The sequence below is a fragment of the Bombyx mori genome, chromosome 9 (genome assembly GCF_030269925.1).
Source record: "Bombyx mori chromosome 9, ASM3026992v2".
In the NCBI taxonomy this organism is placed as follows: Eukaryota; Metazoa; Arthropoda; class Insecta; order Lepidoptera; family Bombycidae; genus Bombyx; species Bombyx mori.
In genome coordinates, this window is record NC_085115.1 from 6,486,596 (window position 1) to 6,512,418 (window position 25,823).

At 34.5% G+C, this 25,823-nt stretch overlaps 2 protein-coding genes across 2 annotated transcripts in view; one reads left to right on the plus strand and one right to left on the minus strand.

The window, feature by feature from the left end:
• LOC110384719 (all trans-polyprenyl-diphosphate synthase PDSS1) overlaps positions 1 to 21,534 on the minus strand; it is a 54,833-nt gene extending 33,299 nt beyond the window's left edge. Inside the window, exons 1-2 of the mRNA XM_038012850.2 lie at positions 21,252 to 21,534; positions 7,720 to 7,908 (exon numbers count right to left, since the gene is read on the minus strand). Coding sequence (XP_037868778.1) covers positions 7,720 to 7,908; positions 21,252 to 21,401 — 339 coding nt within the window. The 5' untranslated portion in view covers positions 21,402 to 21,534. The remainder of the gene's footprint in view (positions 1 to 7,719; positions 7,909 to 21,251) is intronic.
• Positions 21,535 to 23,371: 1,837 nt separating this feature from the next.
• Positions 23,372 to 25,781, plus strand: mRpL32 (mitochondrial ribosomal protein L32). Its single transcript, NM_001098341.1, is given in 4 exon segments — positions 23,372 to 23,633; positions 23,975 to 24,214; positions 24,688 to 24,815; positions 25,555 to 25,781. Coding segments are annotated over 4 exon segments (594 nt in total). The 5' UTR covers positions 23,372 to 23,545; the 3' UTR covers positions 25,693 to 25,781.
• The last annotated feature ends 42 nt before the right edge of the window (positions 25,782 to 25,823 follow it).

Here is a 25,823-nt window from a genome sequence, read left to right on the forward strand (position 1 = left end):
AGAACTCACTTCTATAAAGGAACCGAGGTCTGTTGGAATGCTACTTCACGGACATTGCAATAGCGCTCGTGGGAATGAGGCCTCAATGATTGAATTCTTAAATCGACATAGATAAGATGCTCGTCCATATTGTCATCGAAAGTTTGACCAATATTCGTCGGAATTAGGCAATAATATTAATGAAATAGAAGACCAAAGATGATTTCCTATGACTTGTGGCTTCAATTTGATTCTTGCTATTCGCAATTACGCAAATTTATAAATTATGTGAATTTAATTTGATTACACCACATACATGTTATTGTGATTTCAGGACGCTATAATAAATATTGCTATTATTTTAATAATTTGGTTTTAAAAGAACTTTGGGAGTGCCTTTACTTGTAAACATGATGTATCACGAATTGATAAAATGTTAAATATCTTTCGATCATATTTGTAACCACCTACCAGTGCAGTAAATAATATTCCAAGGTTATGTTTTCGACAAAGCTTATTTTGGTACATTTTTTTGCTACCCATCCTGATATCCTTGAGAGGCTATTTCAGTTTCGTTCTAACATGTAGGCGAGCTCACAGAGCTCAAACCGGAGTGTTGCTAACACTGGCTCTAGCAAGAGCAATGCTTCGCAGAATCTACCACCGGATCGGAAACCCGACCCACTGAGAATATCTGGCGAGAAACTCAGTGGGCTGTGTCTATGGGTTAACTCGCTCGTCGAGCCCTTCATCGCAAGCGACGGGTTCGACGAGGACGGTGACCGGTGCTTGTAGTACCTAAAAGCACCATTAATGGATTAGGAGGATCCGTAATGACGTGTTTGGTACATTAATGAACACCAGACTTAAATCGATTCAGACGTCAGCAATGCCAGGGGTACAGCTGAGTCGCTGCCGACCGCTAAAGCTACCGCTGGTCTATACGATGTCATAGATAGAAATCAATCAAACGATTTTATCACAAATATTAAATGAACTTCGACTTCACTCTTGTGTAAAATGAAACTGCGAAAGTTCTAACCAAAACCTGTAATCAACGCCATCTAAAATAGATACAAAGATAATCAAGTAAAAATACAACTATGTTTATGTCAGATGGTTGTTAACTACGCATGTAGTGAATTAAAACACCAACGACATCTAGTTTACCTTAGCTTATTCAAGTGTTCACAGGATTACGGTATTCTCAAGGAATTCTACAGCTGACAGTACGTGTTGACTACAGAAATCTAGATGGAAAGATTAGTACTGGCATCAAGATGGCCTGTGACGAGCATGATTCCTTAATTATAACGGGCACATTATCTATAAAGCCATCCTCAAAATAAAATTCTGCTTTCGATACACTATATTGTTCTATACAGTTTTAATTACGTACATAACAAAGAAGAGATTTTGGTCCATTTATTTGAATATAAATTCATTTAAGCACTTTGAATATCACATTCCTTCAAATGCCCGCTGATTTCAAAAGAACAATTGCATACGTACATATGTATGTGCTAATTATCTGAAGAAACAGATCTCCAATGTCATACCCATTTCCACTATTGATATAATGCTAAATACAATTAGCATGCAACATGCTTACACAAATGTATTGTTAAAAAGTAATGTACATCGTCTCTGAATATGGAGTTATTCCTATGACATCACGTGGGTTTTCTTTAATCTTCACATAGATGGGCAACCCACGACTCTCCTGATTTTGAGTATATTGGTCAGCAGAGTTCGTAAACATCACATATTAAATGCCACTGCCGCCTTGAAGCATGGTGTTGAAATATCAATCATACAGTTTCTAACTGTCTCCCGGGTACTAAAGGGCACATTTGTTAACGGTAGAGCCCGCCGTGTAATGTGGCGATTGAGCTCCGCTTGCAACGTTTGATCACAACCGGGTCCTTGTTTATCATATCTCCTCGTCTACTAATGAAATTAACAAACCCCACACTCCCTCTCCCACAATGTGTATTTATATATAACTAGCTGACCCGGCAAACGTTGTGTTGCCTTAAATAAGATTTCTAGGGAAATTCTACTGTAGAAAAAAAACCTCATTTAACCATATAATACCTCATTATAAACAAAAAAAAATATCAAAAAAATTAAAATAAAAAATAAATGTTTGGGGTGGACAACCCTTTTCACTTAGGGGTATGAAAAATAGATAGTAGCCGATTCTCAGACCTACTGAACATACTATTGATACACAAATAAAACCAAAAAAACATGGCTGAAAAATGTATAGTATTGTATAGCTCTCCCTACTACTACTCATCCCTACTACGTGATGTTTGCTGGATGAGTGGTGACACCTGGCGGGGATAGCTGATCAATTGATAGTTGATCAGTAGTCGACCGGCGAGGGCGGGAGATCAAATTCAATTTTAAAAAAATCATAATTAAAGGAACTTGAAATTATAAACTCTGAATAAGAATTTATCGTACTACAATTATAAAATTTGATTGCCATCTTGCAACCTTATTGCAGATCTGTGCATAGAAAAAATAATTTAATCTGGTTGGAAAAATAGGGGTTGATCATATAAGAGTGAAAATTGAGAGTAATATGATTTTTTTTATTTTAAGTCATAACAAAATAAAATGAAAAACTTGCCAAAAAAATTAAAGTTTATAATTAACAAATAAAACATAGCGGTTGATCTTAGAGGGATGAAAAATTGAGAGTAACATCAGATTTTTTATTTTAATTCATGACGAAATAAAAATAAAAATGAAAATCTTGCCACAAAAATTAAACTTTATAATTAACAAATAAAAAATAGCGGTTGATCATAGAGGGGTGAAAAATTGAGAGTAACATCAGATTTTTTATTTTAATTCATGACGAAATAAAAATAAAAATGAAAATCTTGCCACAAAAATTAAAGTTTATAATTAACAAATAAAAAATAGCGGTTGATCATAGAGGGATGAAAAATTGAGAGTAACATCAGATTTTTTATTTTAATTCATGACGAAATAAAAATAAAAATGTAAATCTTGCCACAAAAATTAAAGTTTATAATTAACAAATAAAAAATAGGGGTTGATCATAGAGGGGTGAAAATTTCAGAGTAATATAAATTTTTTTATTCTACGTCATGACAAAATAAAAACAAAATTCTCGCAAAAAATTTTAAAATTTTTAATTAGCAAATAAAGAATAAGGGTTGATCGTAGAGGGGTGAAAATTTAGGGTTGTATGTATTTTTGTATGCTGTATCATAAAAAAATAGAAATAAAAAATTTTGTCTAAAAAATAAATAAAAAAATTTAGGGGTGGACTACCCCTAACATTTAGGGGGATGAAAAATAGATGTTGGCCGATTCTCATAGATACCGGATAAACACAAAAAATTTCATCAAAATCGGTCAAGCCGTTTCGGAGGAGTATGGCAACGAAAACTGTGACACGAGAATTTTATATATTAGACTAGCTGACCCGGCAAACGTTGTGTTGCCTTAAATAAGATTTCTAGGGAAATTCTAGTCTAATATATAAAATTCTCAAAAACCTCATTCAACCACATATAGTAAGCGGCACGTAAGTTGGCAAGGTTTTGGTGTAGTGGGGGTAATGTCGCGCATAGTGTACATTGCAACAAAAAAATGGTCACTTTTATTGCCCGCATATATGTTTATTTTATTTTATTAAATTTTTTATTTGCCATAATTTATTTTTAAGCCTGTGTGTTTAGAAGAAAGTTAAAGAAAAGAGAGGAATTCGTGAAGTGTATTAGGTGTTATAAATAAAATACCATTAAAAGTTAAAAAGTTTATTTAACAAAATATACTTAATATTAAAAATTATGTGTCGCCGTCGTCACTATCTTTTTCTAATAGTGCCACCCCTTGGATTAAATTTATGGTAGCACCTGAGCTGGTGGAAGGAGTTGGCTCCTGATCGTCGACATAACGAAGAGTCGCTGTCGTCACTGGCGTAAGTAATAAAACGCTCAATGACTGAATCGACTATAATTATGGTCATTGGTATTTGGTCCTGCCATTGCAAACAAATTTAAAACAATAATACTCGTAACAAAAACTAAATTTAAAACAATAATAACAACTCGTAACAAAAACTCAATATAAACAAAGGGTTCCTACAACTTTAGTAGGCGCATGCGTAACCGGGAGCGAACGGAACGTGGACGCGGTGCGGGAGGGGAGGGTCGACTGACTCACCAATACGCGCTCGGAACGGTGCTTCGTCTTTCCCCGCGTCCCGCTTGACAACAAAAGAGACCTAAATAACGACTTCTGCGCATCTAGCGACTCTTGCCAAGTTACGTGCAGGGGACTATACCTCATTATAACCAAAAAAATTTATCGAAAAAAATTTTTTTTGGGGTGAACAACCCTTATCACTTAGAGGTATGGAATATAGATAGTAGCCGATTCTCAGACCTATTGAACATACTATTGATACACAAATAAAACCAAAAAAACATGGCTGGCAAGCTACGATTGATACACAAATAAAACCAAAGAAACATGGCTGAAAAATGTATAGTGAGTAAGACAGGAGACCGGCTTCGTCCTCATCCCTACTACGTGATGTTTGCTGGATGAGTGGTGACACCTGGCGGGGATAACTGATCGATTGATAGTTGATCAGTAGTCGACCGGCGAGGGCAGGAGATCAAATTGAATTAAAAAAAAATTATAATTAAAGGAACTTGAAATTATAAACTCTGAATAAGAATTTATCGTACTACAATTATAATATTTGATTGCCACCTTGCAACCTTATTGCGGATCTGTGCATAGAATAAAAAAAATAAAAATCGGGATGGAAAAATAGGGGTTGATCGTATAAGAGTGAAAATTGAGAGTAATATATATTTTTTTATTTTAAGTCATGACAAAATAAAAAATAAAATCTTACCAAAAAATTTAAAATTTATAATTAACAAATAAAAAATTGGGGTTGATCGTAGAGGGGTGAAAATTTCAGAGCAATATGAAATTTTTTATTCTAAGTCATGACAAAATAAAAACAAAAATCTTGCAAAAAATTTAGTTTTTAATTAGCAAATAAAAAATAAGGGTTGATCGTAGAGGGATGAAAATTTAGGGTTGTATGTATTTTTGTATGCTGTATCATAAAAAAATAGAAATTAAAAATTTTGTCTAAAAAATAAAAAATAAAATTTAGGGGTGGACTACCCCTAACATTTAGGGGGATGAAAAATAGATGTTGGCCGATTCTCATAGATACCGGATGTTTACTTAGATAAAATAATGAAATGCCTGACGATACGAATCCGACAATGCTCGATACTAACAACTACATGGGGTGTCTCCCCTACTAGGTCATGGTCGATGCTAAATCCAAATTCCCATTATGACTTAATCAATATTTATCGTGGTCGCAACCTTAGGTGACTTTGATAAATTATATTATATCGTAATGAAAGACTCCATGATTTTATCTTAGTCTTTATGAAATGTGACGTTATTTTTTACGCTTGCCAAGCGATGTTGCAAAAATACTTTAACAACGTAGTCTGTGTTACAAGGAAATAAGCGTGTGGAAACACACAGCCAATGAGTAAGTACCACATTGGACTAGGGGCCTAGTTTTATACTAGTTTTCCAAACAGAAAGTAGACAAGCGAGAACCGTAGATGGCACGTAGATAAATCATCTAGATGCGGACTTACAATAAATAAAATTTTATTACATACCACGAGCATTACATATACAAAATATATCCTTTTGTAAGCTTTACATGAATGAAACGTTTTAACTGTAGTAAGTCGGTTTAATGAGCAAGAATAATTAAATAACAATTTTGAATTTATCTTCACCGTAGCAGGTACACCTACATATATTTGTAAAAAAATATCAACTTGGTATTAACATATTTTATTGACATGAATTGAACTATTTGAGCATTTTTCATTGACCGATACGATACTGCTATATCGTCTAACCGATCACCTGAAATAATGTCAGTTGCTCCATACGTTTCAGTGCCCCGATAGCGATGAGTATGCACCGTCGACGACATCATCGTTGTCATATCGGATCCTATAAACAATAATCTTAAAGCGTCATGTCCTTGAAATAGAACCTTACTCATTACAGCATCATAAACGAAGATGACTTGCACATTTACTAATATCTTTTTGTTTGTGAGAAGGTCATTATGACACAATATTTGGGATTCCGATATAAATAATATGCCGCGGTGCCATTTAGGCAATAAATACCACAGTTACACGAATCATATACATATTTTTCTCTAAAAGTATTTTAGTTTTATTTAGCCAGCTTTTCATATTGGTGGGGTTATTTCAGAAATCTAAACAGAACGATATTCAATCAGAAGACCTTTTTTCTTTTACTTTAAGAAGACTCTTAAAGAACTTTTTATTCTGACATTTTTTAACTTATCTCACTATCTATCTGGCGTTAATTGGTTACCGAAGCCTCTAGACATAACACAACGATATTAGAGTATGTGAAGACCTTAAAGTGTGTTCAATCTATAAACAGAAATTTGACTTTACTTCGCGACAAAAATAGCAAATATGGTAGTATCTACCCGTACCGGCTAATAATATAAACAAATATTAGTTAATGCAAAAATATGTTAATTCTTAGGTATTTCATTATTGTTACCCTATATTGAATTCATCGTGGAAGTCGTTCGTACTTAATTAGGTACTTATTTCCTTAAAAAATTGGTACATGATTTCGTCCCCGTTAGTCGTATCACTCGACGTCGCTTGAAAACCAACTATGGTGGTAGGAAATAAATAGCAAAATTGAATACACATTGTACGTGGATACCATCATTAAGCTACGGGTGAGCGAGACAACTAGATGTTCTTAATGACCTTGTTAAAATTTTAGTAACATTACAAATAATTTCACTGTAGAGTTAAAAAAAGATTATCGTCAAGCTGTACTTCCCATAGCATTATACATATTACAATTTACCAATGAAACATAAAATATAACTGAATTGCTTTTTCTATATACAGTTAGAAGATTTTAATAGTTGAATGATTACTTCCAATTCAAAACGACGGTGATTCTAAATTATATATTTTTTTAAATAATAAATGTAAACAATAAAAAAAAATTAATATTAATGGAATGAATATTTAAATTATAAATATATAAAAAAAATGTCCTTGTTTCTGAATCTGCGTTGTATGGCTTTTCATTACGATTTGACTTTGACACAATTAGGCTTTATCAGAAGACGTGCCATCGATGTATCGCCCTCTCATTCCATAAATATTAGAAACATGTGAATTGTAAACGCTGATTGACATTTTGATTGCGTTGGATATGCCATACAATAGAAGTATATACAATCTTCAGATAACTAACGATCTATGCAGACAAAAATTAAAAGATGAGCGATGGTGGTCATTACTAATGACCATGACATAAAATTTAAACATCGTGATGATATAAAAAATAATTGCTGGCGGCTGAACCGATTTGGCTAATTTTGCTCTTGAGTTATTGGTAGAAGACCAGAGAAGGCTTAAAAGGTAGATAACTATGAAAATGCTCGGAATTAAATGAAAATAAAAATTTTGTTTTTCCTTTGATGTGTCCTCCGTCGGACGGATTTCTTTTGTTTGTTTCAAGTTTCTTTTATACAAAAGTTTAGGCCTTTTATTTATCGATTGAGGCACTACGAAGTCTGCCGGGTCAGCTAGTTTAAAATCAAAAAGTTTTGCTTACCGATCTAATATCCTCATATATTCCATTAAGGTCATCTTCTAATAAGCGATATGGATCAATGATCTGTGTGCCGTAATCCGGCAGAGAGCCGGTGCTTGTGCTCTGTAAATTGGAGGCGAAGCGGCGCACTAAGCCGCCGGGGACCGGTAAACTGCCGGCTCCACATGTCGGACCGCATGTCGTGACCGTCTGTAATCAACAAATTCAATATATACTCTTGCTTCTTATGAACGCGTAATACTTAGCAAACATACAAAAGTTTTTATTTAAAAAATAGACAAGCTCGCGATCCCCCTTCTTCATTTTAAATTGTAATAGGAACCCATAGACATGACGCATTAACATCGCCAATTTAACCCAGACACAGCCGGATTTAACCCAATTTAACCCACAGACAGTTTCTCGCCGGATCTTCTCAGTGGATCGCGTTTCCGATCCGGTGGTAGATTCTGCGAAGCACGGCTCTTGCTAAGGTTTGTGTTAGCAACGTCGTCAGGTTTAAGCCCCGTGAGCTCACCTAAAGCGAAGCTGAAATAGCCTCTCAAGGCTATCAGCATAGGTAGAAAAAAAAAAGTCACCAATCACATACGCCAGTAACAGATTAGGTCTTCATTGATGTGTATAATCACTGTCCCACAGAATCGTTACCAACCGCGGGATTGATTGGTATTTACATATCTTTGAACTTTCTTTTTGTGTACTGATTTTTCCATTATGATAAATAGGTTAACCGCCATGACATTACCTGGCAAGGTATCCCGCAAACTACCAGTTATTATCCCACAAGATATCACACAAGAATAAACTGAATTCAGTAAAATCTATTAGATATAAAAACTTTTAGAATAACATAATGACACATAGGTATTATTTTTCTGAGACCAAAAGAATACGATCAACGATTCAATTAAAAGTCAAGAGCTCGGACGATAGACTTGTATGTCTGTACGGTTTTTTTGTTCCGACAAATCATCACATGGAAAAACAATTGCGAAATTCCCTTAAAGAGCGTGTTTGTTATCGAATCGTTCATCAATAGTGATAAGGGATTGACCAGCAGTGGGTGCGGCGCTCGCCCTTAACTATACAGCGGTATGACGGCAGTGACCGCGATCCGCTATTCCGCAACTGTGTTTATGCAATTGCAGGCGAGTGCAGTTCGCCTGATGGGCCCAGACCGGCCAGTTGCAACACCTTCGCACGTACCGACTACGAACGATGCTCAAATATCGCACTATGAATACGACGCTTTAGTTTAACTAATCATCTATATATTAATACGTGAAGCAAAAACTTTGTATCCCTTTTTACGAAAATTGCGCGGACGGAGGAGTATGAAATTTTCCACACTTATAGAGAATATAGAGAAGAAGTGCACAATGCTAATATTTTTTTAAAATAATGCATAAAAGATACATTAAATCAATAAAGAAAAGATTACACACACTACATACCATGTATTTGACGCACACACGCATGCATACTATTTATTGTCAAAATTTTGTTCTTGACGTCTGTGGTCAAATTGAGAATAGATTAAATATTGTTTGTTTTTATTAATATTTTTTTATAGTATAGCCTTGGCGAAATTTGTGATTATAGAAAACTTACAATTCCAATTAATTATAGTCGAATTTCGACTAATGCGGGACCTCTAGTATCAATTAACAGAGCAGAATCACGTTACGTAACATTTATGATTCATGCAATAAATGACATTTTTGATTGGTCCTTAATTGAATTTTAGTATTGTTATTCAAGGCCAGAGGAAACGTATTAACAGAGTTATAATCTCATTACGTATTGAAATAACGCGAAACACATTTGATACCTCGTTACTTTCATCTAGTTATGTAAAATGTAACAACCAACGTACCATATCCAATTATCTTCGTCGAAATATATACCCATCGTTATTACAGCACTTCAACAAAAATTTATAAAAATCCAAATCGTAGCTTGGCCTATACTTTTTATGATTCGATTTTCAAGAAGTTTATTTTTAATATGATATTATATAGGTATATTATTTATAATATTATTTATAATATTTGTATATTATTTATTTATTTATATTTTCATGACGATTTATTTTAACATAATCTTAAAATTACTCGTCTTAGAGCCACATCACACGATATGGTTTAAGTAAGTAGTTTTATTTAAACGAAGGGACAAGGCAGATGAACTCGGACGATCTGTGGTAGTAAGTGGTTTCCCTAGCGGCTAGCCCATAAACATCCCGATGTTACACACATCAGGATACTGTATAATGTGTAGTGAGCTGCATGACTTTTTTTTTTTATTAGGAAGAAATAGCCGGACTTCGGTCTGAGCGTTGGCGGGGTTTGGTATAGCATGCCGAAGATGGACAAAGCAAGATCCAGTGTCACTCAATAAGTCACGTCCGGACGTCCAAATCGCATCAGGGTGTCAACACTGATCCGATGTAGTTACTCCCCAGAACAACCACACTAGGAAAACACCTGCACCAACAAGAGGCCGAGGAGTCGTCGGTTGCAATCCATCTAGACTGACGAGATATAGCATTCTGCACTCGGATCATGCTATCAGGATAACGCAATTTCACGACCCTTCAGTACAGAACATCTTCATGGTTAACCGTACAGTTCCCGATGTTTACTAAAACTATTTAGCTTAAATTTATTAAAAATAATTATTCTTTTATAACTCAAGTTATTATCTTTTGTCATATATTTAAAATTTATATATTCGCATATCCTTTATATCGCCATATCAAACATTAAGTACAGTATAATAAGTAATTTTTAAATCGCTTTCTTGATTTGTTAAACATGAAACCATTTACATAATGTTCAGTCGATGTTTACCTTCATAGTCATGTTTCTCATAGTCAAGTCTTGTGTCAAGTTCATAGTATTGTTAAATTAAAACTTTAGAAATGGAGTATCTGGGTATGAGGTGTATCACGTGTAAGTGTCGTAAAACTCATTAATAAATTAATTAATAAGAAAAAAATCTGAATCTAACGTGTTATTAAAATCAAAATTGTTTCAATTATGTGCAAACTCTCAGTCCGGAATCTGATCTTAGAATAATCATGCATTTATTTTATCATATAAGATACATTTTCACGTATGCCCGTAATATAGTTACTTTCGAACATCCTAAGAATTCATGAATCAGAATCCGTTTATTAGCACTGGATACAATACTAATACTACATAATATATAATATGCATAATATAAAACTGCGAAAATCGTAGTTCTTAAAAAAAAATGTTGTCTTCGTGTGAAACCAATTTGAATTGGAAAACTTGGAAATTCCATGCAATTGACGTACTCTTCCATTTAGGTAAAACAAATTAGCAACTAGCAATGTCAAATTTCTAGGTTCTTTGATGATTGTTAACATGATGAGTATGTATTTTTTGTTGTATGCAGTTATATTAAAATCTCAAAAAAAATCTGATAGTATAAATTGCCAAAATCAAAATAATTTTCAATCATGAGTATTTTCTATAGCAATATACGTTATATTAAAGTCGCATTGAATGACCTATGACCCACATTGAAACCTTGATAGGTCATCACACCGTGACCTTTCAGGATTTCAGTGACCGGAAGAATACTTACTCAGCCAATTTCGTACAAAAATAATTATATTAAATTCTTAACGATTATTTTGCTTTACCAGGATGTAGCATTTTAAAGAATATTGTCTTAATGTATTAATGTCAATGTTGGCCGAGGTATTTCTTGTATAATAATATGCTTGTTATTCGTAGTCCTTTGCATAGGTATGCATTTTTTTAAGTTTTTTTTTATAATCAATATTTTGAAATGATTAGCATACAATCAATGTTTATAGTATAGCACTAATTGATATTAATTTTATTTGTAGGTGTACTCTATGTGAAAGTCATTTATAAGCACATTTTAACACTTAATTGAAATACGAGAACCCTTCGCAATAACCACGTGATTCACGATAGTTTAAGCGGGATTCTTTAGATTTTACGCGACCAAAACCTTTCCTATATACATAGCTTTGTCTTTTCACTATAATGAAAATGTAAAGAAAACTAATCTGTTACTCATCTAATACAAGCCTTTGAGGTATTAAGAACCCAAGTAAACCAACGATCTTTGGTTCATACAATGTTCTTTCATCATAAATTGGGAAATCATTAAAAAATATTTGCGAGATTTTTTTTATTGCCCCTGTAGGCAGACTAGCATATGGATCACCTTATAGTGAGTGGTTACCGTCGCCCATGGACTTCAGCAATGACAGGGGCAAAGACAAGCCGCTGCCTAGAGCTAAGCCTCGTTTGAAGGTGGAGGAGTCTCTAATTAACGCTAAAATATGTTCTTTACTAATAATATGTATAATATTTGATATGACGACTAATAGAACATTAGTCGTGTGTAACCTCGACATTTGTTAGGTAATCGAAAAGTCAGAAATAATAAAATAAAAATTCATTTAATCGGCAAATTAACCATTTTTCGTTAACGTCTAATATCATATTCAAAGTATGAAGTCAAGACAAATGATATCTTCTCTGTTTCAAATAAAGCGTGTTCCTTTTTATTGGATCTATTAATTTCGATGAGACGAACGTCATTATTGATCAACTACTCGTATATTCGAGCACGTAAAATTGCGTGTGACCGTGGTCCGTGGGCACACATAACAATTAATACACGATAGAAAGTGAGCGTTTCGTACATACTCTCTTGCGCATCGGACAATGAATTCTTAATATAGGCATGAACTGTGATTGACACGTACATTAATTCGAATTACGATTCGAACGTGGATATATTAAATTACTAGCTGTACCCGTCCGCTTCGCTGGACATTTAAAATTAACATTATTATTTCTCACTCCCACAAAGATTCTCATAATTAACGCCCCCGCAACTGATGTCGGGAGTCCAACACTCATATAAATATTAGCCTATCCATTAAGTACGTGTATTTTCTACATGGATACCAAGTTTCAAGTCAATCGTATGCATGGTTCAGTAGTTATAACGGAACATCCGTAAAAACCACTGTAGTTTTATATATTAGTATAGATAATTTCGTGTTACACTGAGCTACACATATGTAGATAACTGCTCACTATCTTAAGTTAGTACAACTCAATAATGTTGAAATCGAACTATGAAAGATTTAATTTCGATTTTTTCGTTGTGTTTTAGTCAGTAAATTTTGTTTGAGAATTATGGAGGGTAGAGATAAGGAGAACCATCTATGTGTGAAAAAGTGTCCATTAAAATCTGCTAAGCAAGGGTGGCGCTACAGTAGCAACCGGGTAAATTTAAAAAAAGGCGCTAAAAGTTATTACTCGTAGAATAAGATAGAGAAACAAAAAAGGACGAAAGAACTGTAAGCACTACAAAATCACAAAAAGTATTTTATTTAAAGCTGATAAGGAAATGCATTCGATGTCTCCACGTTTTGCCACAGCAATAATTTAAGATTTTATTGACCAAATTAGTTTGAACTACGTAAGCATGTGTGGTCTGGTATATTACACTGTAACTAACTACTCTAGTCATTAAATATATTAAATTTCCTAGCTCAGCATACTTCAATCAGTTAGCAACTGCTCAATTCATATCATACCATATCCCTATGCTACCGCCATTCTGGAGGATTTTTTAACTGTTATTTAGTGCTGAAAGTGGGACACTTTTTCAAGCTTCTCCCATATGAGACGATTCTCCTTACCTATACCCTCCGTAATGAGAGTCTAAACTTATTTCTCGTGGTATGTTGTGTTCTACAAACAACTTTAAGCAATGCGAACGCGCCTCGATTAGTAGAGTGTAACGGCTACCGGAATTGTAGATGCCGACCGTAGTGCGTAGGTTGCTAGACAGCGACGTGATCTAGAATACTATTTTCTTAACAAAATATAGGGTAAAAAGATCACACTGGCTGATTAACCGTCTAGTAATGTGTAGACATAACTTGATGTTGATTAGTTCAAGTTTTTAGCGCTACCCTACATGTTTCTACGACAAAAAACAAAGTTTTTTTTTCTTTGCTTAATACGTTGACTGCCATGTAGGTCACCGGTGCCCTACGCGGCGCACTGAAGTAACTTTGTTGATTTCTGTTACTAAGGCTGTTACTAAGCGCCTGGATTGCCTAACTTTGCCTTCTTTTGTCAATATACTATGTTTTAGTCTTTTAGGACTCTTCGAAACTGAATCATTCTCAGTATCTTCGGATTCGACTTTCCCAGAATCTAATAGATATTCCGGCGCCTTAGTGAGAAGGTCAAAGAAAGGAATCGACTTATTTAATTCAGTGCATCACGTAGGGCACCGGTGACCTACATAACAGAAAACGAGTTAAAATTCTGAGCTCAATATCCATTATGCTGATAAGTTGATTAATAGAGTTAAGACACCACTGCCCAATTTGACAGATCTAGGTCTCAGTTCCATTTCGAAGGCTAAGATAATCATTATAAAAAAAACAATTCAGACTTCTACCTCATGTCGCAAGGTGTGTGACGGCATTTATGCTGTTACCTATGGACTCCGGTAACCACTTACCACCAGATAAGCCCGTTAACCCATCCATGGTAAATGGTAAATAAATTTTTAAAGAGATTGTCTTTTGTTACGACTCAGCCTGAAAATTAAAGTGATTGGAATCGACCTTCACGCTACATTCGAAAATAAACTAAAACAATGTTTATAAACAATGTGTGACACATTTATACAAATCGTAAAACGATTTAATAATATCTTGACTTTGAGATTTTAAAAGTAAGGCTGCGTTTAATTTAGGTTAGCGCGAATTGGCGATTAGTGATCGGCAAACCATAACCATGTTACAATTAATTGTTTTATAACATTTCATTACGATCAATTGATCACGAAAATACAGCCTGCTTAATAGCTGTTGATGATGCGTTAGTGAGTTTGTTTTCTTCTGTTTTAACAATTAACTCGGTTTTAGCTCATATAATATATAATTAACTAATAGTTTAATATTCTTTTACGTTCTAGAACGAGGTTCTCAAAGTCTTTGGTCTCCTAAGCAAACGACTACCAAATCACCAGCTTTAAAGGAAGCAATAGTTTTTTTTTTGAACTTTTTCATATATTACACACATTTTAAATGATATTTGTGAATAGTAATTTAATGTTAACACGGATTAAAATGAAACCCGCAAAATTATAATATGCGTAATTACTGGTGGTAGGACCTCTTGTGAGCCCGCCCGGGTAGGTACCACCGCCCTGCCTATTTCTGCCGTGAAGCAGTAATGCGTTTCGGTTCGAAGGGTGGGACAGCCGTTATAACTATACTGAGATTTTAGAACTTATATCCCAAGATGGGTGGCGCATTTACGTTGTAGATGTCTATGGGCTCCAGTAACCACTTAACACCAGGTGGTCTGTGAGTTCGTTCACACATCTAAGCAATAAAAAAATAAAAAAATACTCGTCTAATTTCATAACTCCATCACTTTGAGTCAATATGTAGTAAGTAAGTAGTTCAATAAACTGGTGTGGCCTTGATTGTATTAATTGTGTAGTATACTCCGCTAGAACACAACAGCAGAAATGCAGCACCGTTGCACACTTCGCAAACGAAACCGTTCACTGTAACAATGGATGTACAACATTTTTCGCTTGAAGTTTTTATCGACAAATTCACAGAAACTTTTATAGGTGCGTATTCATCTATCTTTATATATATATATAAAAATGAATTGCTGTTCGTTAGTCTCGCTAAAACTCGAGAACGGCTGGACCGATTTGGCTAATTTTGGTATTGAATTATTTGTGGAAGTCCAGAGAAGGTTTAAAAGGTAAACAAATATGAAAATGCTCGGAATTCAATAAAAATAACAATTTTGTTTTTCTTTTGATGTGTCCCCCGTCGGACGGATTCCTTTTGTTTGTTTTAAGTTTATTAATTTATTCCAAAATTTAGGTCTTTTATTTATCGATTGAGGCACTACGAAGTCTGCCGGGTCAGCTAGTTTAATTTAAAAAATACGCTTAGATGCGAATAGATGTTTTCACATATTTAACTGTACTTAATTATGAATATTATTTCTATACTAAGAGATAAATAAATAATTACGTATTCATACAAACCAAATTGATCTTGATATCACTAAAGATTTCCTAACATCGCGACATCAAAAAACAAGTGACAGAGTATTAAAAACAAAATAACCAAAGATTGAATGCGCCTGTCATGGGGGGAGGCAATAATGACCGCAGATGCAATTACCGCGTCTCTAGTCCGTGGCGAGAGGTAAGTGTGTCGAAGACGGGCTTTACGGCGCTGGGTTATGAATCAAGGACATTGCGTCGTAACTGACATTTTATTATAATCTTGTTTTTTAAATTATTGAACAATCCGCACAATTGCCGATTAAATATCGTAATCAAATTCAATTTCAATACAATCGAAAAAAAAGTTTTTTTTTTTTTTATTGCTTAGATGTGTGGACGAGCTCACAGCCCACCTGATGTTAAGTGGTTACTGGAGCCCATAGACATCTACAACGTAAATGCGCCACACACCTTGAGATATAGTTCTAAGGTCTCAAGTATAGTCACAACGACTGCCCCACCCTTCAAACCGAAACGCATTACTGCTTCACGGCAGAAATAGGCGGGGCGGTGGTACCTATCCGTGCGGACTCACAAGAGGTCCTACCACCAGTAATTACGCAAATTATAATTTTGCGGGTTTCATTTTTATTACACGATGTTATTCCTTCACCGTGGAAGTCAATCGTGAACATTTGTTGAGTACGTATTTCATTAGAAAAATTGGTACCCGCCTGCGGGATTCGAACACCGGTGCATCGCTTCAACACGAATGCACCGGACGTCTTATCCGTTAGGCCACGACGACTTACCATTATAACGCATTATTATTTTTAATCTAAAGAATCATATATATTTGATTTAAAAAAATCTGAAAAACGAACGATAAAAAGCTCTCTTTTACATATTAGGTTAGCTCAAAATAAATCAATTGGTTTTTTTTTTATTGACAGCCATAAAACATAGTACAACAAAGAACAACATTAATTTCTGCATTGTATTCGATAAATTTATTGCATTAATGCATTTCTGATGTTAACTGCGACTTAAACAAGAAATGTCAGCTACGAAGGTAAACCTGTATACAGAAAGTCCCCTCAGAGCACAAAAACCTTTCGAGGAAAGTACAACGATGCGGAACGCGGATATGTTCATCACTCCGTATTCAATTTCCTTGAAGGTGACCATCTACTTGTACATGACATTAAGACGCGACGTTGAAATACCAATTACTTGTTCTTTTTTTTTGTTATTATAACGTACACACATATAGGAAAATTAGCGTCGAACACTACATTACTACAAGATACAAAAAGACTTTTAAATGAGAATCCATGATTCTTGTTTTTGCCCTTATACCACATTATGTAGGGTCGGCGCAGCATGTCCTCTTATGTCGCAAAAGAATATGGCATAAGGTTTACGACCAGCCGTCTGCGTGAATTCAACCCTTAGATAACCCTTCCTTTAGGTATTTCTTTTTCTTATGTCCATATTGCACCGTGCCATAGGAGGGACTTTTTCTATTTCTTATTTTTATGGTTTATTTACTTGATCCGTTTTTGTAATCCTCGATTTTGCATCAGATAGGTACCATGCCTATTAAAATTTTACTAATCCGCTGCTTATTGTCCTTGTAGCAAGGAACACGGCTGTTAGGTCTAATACCTGGTATCGTTACTTATTATTTCATAAAACCAATTCCAGATAGGTATAAATGATTTCAGTTCCATGATTATGAATAATAATTATTATTGACTAATACATGGAGAGAACAACAATAGAAAATATTGCAAAATTAAGTCTCTGTTAGTTTTCTTTTGTGATAATGAAAGAAACAGGCAGTATTTGATGTTATTAATTAAGCAATGGTACCTATAAATATTCATCGCTACTCATAAGGATCGTTATTCATTCTACGACAGTTAAAATTAATATTTTATGACATCTATAGTACCTACAAATTTTTTCAATCATGATACAGTTAAGAAAGATTTGACCATAATTTCGATTTACATATTAAGATTCAGTATCTTAATGACAAAATACAAAACAGTCGCTTTTTCAGTCTGTCCGCCTATCCGTCTGTCACGGCCATTTTTCTCGAAAATATTAGACATTGATTTTGGAAAAACAGGTATATTCGATGAACTGATAAGCAATGCTGTATTTCTATTAAAGTATGGCAATCCATCGTATAACTGAGATAAGAAAAAAGTTATAAAGTCGTTCAGTGGATCGTTTTTAAATCAGATCGGCAAATGGTGTCTATTCCGCCTGGTATGGAAGGGTGGTCGGAGCTCAGTCATCACGATATTAATGCCCCCAATCACCTTGAGACATAAGTAAGAGTCTTAATTGCATTACAAACCGGTTATTTGATCCTTCTAGCCGGACTTCGAAACAGGCGGGATAGTGGCACCTAACCGAATGAGCTGACATTATGTTTTACGATCAGTGCTTAAGAAAAACAATATTGTATGTTTGTCGCGTCGTAGCTGTGACCATGAGGTACCACCTTCCTACTTAGTTTTGGTACAAAGAAATCATGAGTGAGAAAGACAAAATAATTTAGCAGCTATCGGTCTATTGCCAATTGCTATATTGCCAAACTAATAATATTTTAAATAGTCACATTTCTCATCACACTATAGGACATCACATCTAGTTAGATATTTGCCTTACGTTATGAGTGCTGTTTCGGTGTTGTGGTCAGTAAACCCGCGTATTATGACACAGGCTTTGATTTAGAACCTCAGTCGAATTGAGTATTTTTGTTATACATATTTATAGAACATTTGGTATTCGAGTTTTGGATACGCATGTTCGTGTCTATGTGTTGCTGGTTGCTGGTACATATAACAAAAAATATAAATAGAGCACAGAACGATTATTTATTGGGATTTCTTTCATACGTCATTTAATTTTTTAAATTATCACTTTCAAATTAATAATTATGTTAGAAATATCAATTTCTGAAAAATATCAAATGTAATAACAATCCGGATTAAAAACAAGATAATTACGCGATAATTCTTTTAAATGTCGGACTTTACGAAAACCTGACTCCGCTAAAAATTACCGAGAGGAATTCGAAATCGTTTACCAGTTTAAGATCATTAAACATTAATATTATGTATTTTATGCGTGTACTACAAGACTGTAAGCGTACTGGATATGGTAAGAAAGAGTTCGTCTAATTCACTCATAAATACGAACCTAACGAATGTCCGTAACACGTATTCGTCTTAGTTAGTTTTATAGAATACTCGCTCTGTCCGTGATCATTTTGAAATAAATATTAAGTATATAATATAACAGATTATTTTTTTCCTAGCTATGCTGATAGCCTTGAGAGGCTATTTCAGTTTTACCCAAGCGTGTAGGTGAGCCCTCGGGGGGCTCAAACCGGAGGTGTTGCTAACACTGGCTCTACCAAGAGCAGTGCTTCGCAGAATCTACCACCGGATCGGAAACGCGACCCACTGACAAGATCCGGCGAGAAACTCAGTGAGCTGTGTCTGTGGGTTAATTTACTCTTCGAGCCCTTCGTCGCAAGCGACGGGTTCGACGTGAAAGATGACCGGTGTTTTTGTGATTTGTTAAGAACAACAATGTTTTATAAAACTATTTGATTTTTAGTTGTAGTGTGATAATCTAAATAATCTACAAAACCTGTTAGTACTCACTCAGCTAGCACTTCTTCTTAGACGTTGGTCACGAAAATGAATTATTTATAGTGTCAGAAATTATTGCTAATAGAAAATCATTTTTCAAGTTTTCCAAGGCCCAGGGTCGTATGTCACAATCATTGACCGAAATGTTTGAAATTCTGTCGTATTTTACGCAATTATCATTAAAACGAAAATGAATATGATGTTGTTAATAGCCTGCTGTTGTTACGAAAATATCGGAAGCGTGATGTAAATCTCTCTTTTATCCCAATCGTGTATGAATAAAGATCATTCTTTCTGTTCTATCCAACTGTGTATTGCAAAAAATACCGAATGCATTCAGCGTACCGAATTCACTCAATGACATTGTCCAGCTTTCGGGGCCCTTCTGTAGTATCATCACGTAACTTAAGATTCAACAAAATGTGGTAATTCGAAAATAACATATGCCACATTGGTAGTACGTATTGCTGCAAACTCTTATACAATGATGTCGACTGAACAAATAGCCGTGTGTTCCGCATTTCTACTGAGCTTGATGTACGAAGTATGTTACGTGCGGCACGATTCACGTGTTCGTTCTATTATTTCATTCAAAAACCGTTTTTTTATTTTTTTATTTTCTCATTAATCTTTTTTGAAATTAATTTCAATGTACCTTTTGCCAGTTCACTTTAATTTTCAGGTTGTTATAACGACCTTACACAATCAAGGTCAATGTTCGCGAAACGGGCTGAAAGGAAATAAGAAAGGCTCTGCCGCTCCTTCCACAGGCGAGTCACCCAGTTTTCACGCTACTAAAAATTCAACGAATCGTCGCACAGCTTTCACTGACGAGTATCCAATGCATGTAATTTAGAAGTGTAATCATTTAATCATCATCAAAATAATTGTTTACATTCTTTAGGAAACCAACGACTATGATATTTAATAGGTACCTAGCCAATTTTTTTTTTGCCTCCCTATGCTAATAAACTCTCTTCTACACGACGCGTTTGGCGAAGTAAATGAAATATTAATGCAAAATATAATTGTTGCTTAGAAAGTTTTGAGCGGACCGTTGAAATTGGACATAGCATGCTCGCACGCTGCGCGAGAAAGCAAGACGAGCTACCAGCTAAGCAGCTAACCGACGCGCTAACACAACAGGAATACCAGTTTTTAGATACATTATTATTATGTAGGTACCTACAAAAAAGAGGATGTATATTTATATAAATAAACACTAGTGAAAATGATTCGTGACTGGAAAATTTTTCTTCAATTTTACCTATATGTTATTAATAATGCAATTTATTTTAAACTTTGACCCTACGGAAGAAAAAAAAAACGTGTGAATCAATTTGCCGAGTTATAGTGAAAATCGTTGTACAAACCGCATTAACCGGTGCCGCTTACGGAACGACCTACTATCTACAATCCACATAAATATAAGAAGTTTCACTTTTAGCATTTTCCGTGTGTGGATCTACATACTTATGCGATCATTTTAAAAAAAGAATTCAAATTTTTTCATTCATTTTTTTTAATTTACTTCTGAAAACGTATGTAACCTATGAATTCATTCATAAATTATTAACATTATTTTACTTTGATTAAATTGATAACTAATCAGCTGACAGAAAATAGGTTAGTTTCCGTCATACTGTTATGTAAATTGTAGAACAAAAAAGGACGGGATGATAGTACATAACGTTTAACACAATTTTATTGTTTTGATAATAACTAAAGTAGAAAAGAAGTAGTAAATCTAATTTAAACTTATCTAACCTGACATGTCTTTCCAAATGTCCGCAACGGAGATGGTCCAGGAGGTTTGAGTTTCACAAATACAGTTTGTTTTCGAAGTTTATGTCCAAATTGACACATTAACTTATCCTGAACACGAGCACAGAGCCTACTCGAACTTAAACACGCCATAGCTACAACTGCAACGCAACGCTCGAAGACATGGACTACCTACCGCAAGCGGCATACGAGTTTGTCTTTTCCTCCCCACTTTATCAATTAATGGATGGAGACAGCTGATTGTCAAACGCCATTTTTTTTAAAGTTGCCTATAAGAAAAATTAAACATTAACAGAATTTACATCAAAGACTTTTTAGTTCAATTATCCTATTGGATTGGTAAAATAATCAAAACGTATATAGCCAAATCTCTTCTAATACGAAACCAAAAACAAAACAGAAAAAAGTAATTTAATTTTTCTGAACTTGATTTTAAAATTAAAATAATTGAAAAATTAAATAAATGGAATAAAATGAATTAGGGTGAATTGAAAACGAATAAAATGTTATTAAACATCAAAGAAACAGTAACGAGGACAAATAACTGATAGGAAGATAAATCACTTCTCAATGAAGTTTATGGGCTTTAATAACCAATTGGTAGTAGTAGTTTTATTTTTCAAATGGAAAGGCAAAGGTATTACACCATATAGCCTAATCTTTTATATGTATTTTTCTATGAAATATGATATTATGAAATGAAATGAAGCTGATTAATATGAAACATGGCATGGCATGGCATGGCATGGCATGAAATGAAATGAAATGAATTGAAATGAGATGATATGATATGGGATATTTTTATGAAAAATGATAATATGGAGTGAAATGAAATAAAGAATTTGAGACATTAATCAACTGAGATTAAATTAAATGAAATGAGATGAGATGATGGATAGAGGGATGAAATATAATCTCAGTAAAGTGGTGGTCGTTTACTGAGATTTTTTCTGTGGACTTTTTGGCGGATCCCGAGAAGTTACGTCCAACGGCTTTGTTTCATTTTCCTACATTTGTGAACTTTCACAGATACTAAACAGTTAATAAACCACTGTTGTTACAAATTTAAACTTGAAGAAATTATTTATAGACAAAATAAAACAAATCGCACAACTTCACACCTCGCGTTCCCGCCAAAAAGTCTTAACCAATTGGTCAATACAAAAAAAAAGACTAATAACATAGATTATACACTTAATAAGAGTTACGTATAACATATATATGTTGATAGGAATATTTCCTGTAAACTTACTAAAAAAATTGAGTGAGAGAAATATTTTTAACTTTATTTAAATCTCACGCAGAGTAACTCATTGTATATTATTATTCAATGCTGATCTTTCATTGATAGAAGCCACTGAAAATGCCGAGAGTGAAATAAGGAAAAGCGGTGACGAATTTATTTTCACTAAATAATTTGGCTATATGTAAATTCTCTTCTTGTATGAATCTTTGAGTTAAGACTGTCAACATACATTAAATTACTACGGCTGTACAGATACGACGTCTGAGATAATTATACACCACGTCCTTACGGACCGATCAGACCCAGTAACATTTGCATTAGACGCCTTCAGCTCTAACACTAGAAGCAGGCTTAGAGACCCCGGTAACTGTACTCGTCGAACTCGACAAAGAGGTCGACGTGCAACCTAACTCATCGGTGCAACACCGGTCATCGTTCTCGTGGAACCCATCGCTTGCAACGAAGGGCTCGACGAATAAATTAACCCACAGACACAGCCCTCTGAGTTGCTCGCCGGATCTTCTCAGTAGGTCGCGATTCCAATCCGGTAGTAGATTCATTCGCGAAACAATTGCTCTAGAGTTATTAGGTCTCCTTCGGAGGCGCTCGGGCGGTGGTTAGCAACTCCCACCCCTCCTGGCTGAGCCTTTGCTCGCCCACCTGTCCTGGTGAAACTGGAAAGGCCTCGGGGCTACCAGTAATCCTTCAATCATAAAAAAGATAGTTATATGAGGTTAGCGTATATTAAAATCAGAGGTGGTTAGTTTCAGAATAGACCTGGATTCGATCTTCATAACATAACAAAAGGTTAGGCTGTATGGTCTTATACCTTAGCTTTTCATCAGTTAAATAACCTCAAAAGTATGTAGGTACCCACTCATAAACTTTATTAAACCAGAAAAAATAAACCTTACATCTTATCTACGTCCATATTTTGAAATAAACTAGAAAGGATCAAAGAAACACTGAAAAAGAAAATTAAACATTGTAATCATAGTACATATCCTTAAGATTATTACTCATTCTCAAAATGTTTCCAAGGTTCATACAAGTGGTCCAACATTTAAAAAATTTAGAAAGATCGATCCTGTTAAGCCTTTTCGGTCATCCTCCAAAAGGTAGGTAATAAGCTAAGGAAATGCTGTTTTTTTCCTAGTACAATTTGTATTTATTTTCTATGTAAATTTCCTTATATGTTAAAACCTAAGGTTATATTGTTTCTGAAATTTTAATATGAAAACATTAAAGCGTTTACGAGCAAGACCCGCTCATCTACAATTTGGTTATGAAAGAAACACAAATATTGCTGATTGAGAGTCTTTGACTATTTAACATTAACTAATATTTATTTCTCTACATCAGACTATTGAGACTATTTCTTTCTATAAAATATTCATATATCTGTGCTGTTTACTATGATTTTTATAATATAATTAGACATTAATTTCTTCTTTTCCAGAACTAGCGTTAGCTGTCTCTGTTAATCAGCAGCCAAAGCCAACTCCTAAACCCTTTTCCATTCATGACTTAATAGGAGATGGATTCTTACTTGCAGTACCAAAGTTTAGAAGAACAGTTGAAAAGAGATTGAATCGGAAATTTGGGTGGCCTGAATATGTTTGGAAGCCATTTGTACCGAAAACTAATTTAAAAACATGCCATGAGTGTGGTCACCACCACGAACAAGGCAGACTATGTGGTAAGATACAATAAGTAGTAATATAAATACTCTTATTATATTCTGAACTCGGTCAGTAATAGTCTGTAGCTATTGTGCAGATTGATTTATAACAGTTATCAGAAAATGTATTAAGAGCCCTTAATAAAACTGCTGCTGTAGTGCTTCAACATTAATTTATCCTTCATTAAGTCATCATTATTAAAAAAATATTAAGTCACAGATAGCCATTTACTATAAATGTTTTTTTGTAGTTTCATTAGTGATTCTGTAAATTATTTCATAAAATTTAAAGCCAATTACACCAGTTTGGAAGAAAATATCACTGTATTCCTTAAATAGTACTACAATAAATTAAAAAGTTAATATAAAATTACAACTTCCAGTAAGGAAATCAAAGTGATATGACACTGGATCATTTTTTTAAAAGTTAATAATTGACCTTTCACATATCTTTTTGAACTGTGTTATAAAATCGGTTTCCTTTCTTCAAGGTAACTGCTACAAAAAGATAGGTAAAGAGACGAAAGAGATTCAAGGTGAAATATTAAAAAAATTAGGCAATGGACCCATTGAACAAGATGTTATTGTTTTATATGAAGGAGAAACTTTACCAGACCAGGTTTGTGGTGTTTATCATGAGAGTATTAGAAGCATTAATAAAAGTAGAAATATTGTTCAACCTCTCAAACGTAGATTACATTGTGTGATTCAAAATGAATAATAATTTTTAATTTTTAAATTATTATTTGCGTAATCACTGGAGGTAGGACCTCTTTTGAGTCCGCGCGGGTGGGTACCACCACCCTGCCTATTTCTGCCGTGAAGCAGTAATGCGTTTCAGTTTGAAGGGTGGGGCAGCCGTTGTAACTATACTTGAGACCTTAGAACTTATATCTCAAGGTGGGTGGCGCATTTACGTTGTGGATGTCTATGGGCTCCAGTAACCACTTAACACCAGGTGGGCTCTGAGCTCGTCCACCCACCTAAGCAATAAAAAAAGTCATAAAATCTTTAATTTGTACACTCTGTTGCTTGTGTGTGAAAGCAATAAACAATCCACCTTCTAATTCCCTATTTGAGGGGCGTAGGTTCTATGTTGGACTGTCAAGATGGTAATGGTGACCCCCTAAACGACTCACCAGCACTCTGGCCCAAATGTACGATCTTTGTTATAGGGAAAAGATAAGTAACAGAAATAGACACCATTATTTCAGTGCGCCATGCAGGGCATCGGTGTGACCTGCATGCAGTCAAAGGGTTAAAAGAATTGTCACTAAATAATTAATGAACAGAGTTACCAAACCATTCTATAATTCTTATAGGTCTAAATTTGAGTTGTTTTATTTTGATTGTTCCAGCAAAAGGAATTTTGGAATGGTAAAAGAATTGTTGAAATGAAAAAAGAAAGGCCACAATGGTTCAGTAAAAACCTATTACAAAAATCTACCCAACAACCCTCAAAATCTACTGATGTCAAACCCACAGATTTGGCTTAAAACAGTCATGAATTTTACTGATGTATAATAGATAACAAAGTATGTTGTATTGTTTAAAAACAGTGAATTAAACTAATTTGAAACTACAATTCAATATTATGATTGTATCCATACAGCATATTGTAGACTAT